This window comes from Aegilops tauschii, chromosome 6 (genome assembly GCF_002575655.3).
Source record: "Aegilops tauschii subsp. strangulata cultivar AL8/78 chromosome 6, Aet v6.0, whole genome shotgun sequence".
Taxonomy (NCBI): domain Eukaryota; kingdom Viridiplantae; phylum Streptophyta; class Magnoliopsida; order Poales; family Poaceae; genus Aegilops; species Aegilops tauschii.
In genome coordinates, this window is record NC_053040.3 from 203274316 (window position 1) to 203275317 (window position 1002).

The window sequence follows — 1002 nt, forward strand, 5'->3', positions numbered from 1 at the left end:
CGGAGCCGTGCTCATCTCGCCCACCCAAGACAAGCTCTGCTATGCCATGCAACTCTGCTTCCAACGTGGCGAGAAGGTCTCCAACAACATTGCGGAGTATGAAGGCCTGATCGCCGGCCTCAAGGCCGCGGCCGCCTTAGGTGTGAAGCACCTCACCATCAAGGGCGACTCCGAACTCCTCGTCAACTTCTCCAACAAGGTGTATGAGCCAAAGGATGAACACATGGAGGCATACTTGGCAGAGGTATGCAAGTGGAGAAGCAATTCTTGGGCCTAGAGCCGCAGCATGAAGCTCGCGGCACGAATAAGGAAGCTGATGATATCGCCAAGAGAGTGTCCAAACGCCAACCGCAGGATCCCGGCGTCTTCGAGGAGCGACTCTTCAAGCCTTCAGCAGCCCCTCTGGCTGCAGAGCCAACACCGCCTCAGGAGGAGCTTCCCCTGCCACCAACTTCGGGAGCCCCCGCCTGCGGCCCTACTTCAGGAGCACGCCTGCTCCTCGTGCTCGAGCCTCAAGAGGGGTGCTGGACCGAAGATTTCGAGGCATACCTGCTGCAGGGAACCCTGCCGGAGGACGAGGAAGATGCAAAGTGCGTGGCTCGGCAGGCCACAACCTACTGTATTCAGGACGGTGAGCTATACCGAAAACGACCAAATGATGTTTCCTTGCAATGCATCTCAAGGGAGCAGGGGTGCGAGCTGTTAACCGACATACACGGTGGGGATTGTGGACATCACTCGTCATCGCGCACCTTGGTGGGCAAGGCGTTCTGCAGTGGGTTCTACTAGCCCACGACACTTTACGACGTGACCGAGCTGGTGAGATCCTGTGAAGCTTGCCAGTTCCATGCCAAGAAAATCCACTAGCCCGCTCAGGGCCTCCAGAGTATCCCGCTCTCGTGGCCGTTTGCGGTCTGGGGGCTGGACATCTTGGGACTGTTCCCATGAGCGCCGGGGGCTACCGCTACCTCTACGTCGCCATCGACAAATTCACCAAGTGGG

At 58.4% G+C, this 1002-nt stretch overlaps 1 protein-coding gene across 1 annotated transcript; it reads left to right on the top strand.

Annotated features, from left to right (window-relative positions):
- Nucleotides 1-246: 246 nt before the first annotated feature.
- LOC109736843 (uncharacterized) lies at nucleotides 247-789 on the top strand. Its single transcript, XM_020296093.1, has one exon. The coding sequence runs from the start codon at nucleotides 247-249 to the stop codon at nucleotides 787-789; it is 543 nt and encodes a 180-aa protein (XP_020151682.1).
- The last annotated feature ends 213 nt before the right edge of the window (nucleotides 790-1002 follow it).

Bases quoted from the DNA above. Each gene is read 5' to 3' on its own strand.
- LOC109736843 (XM_020296093.1), top strand. From the start codon at position 247: ATGCAAGTGGAGAAGCAATTCTTGGGCCTAGAGCCGCAGCATGAAGCT.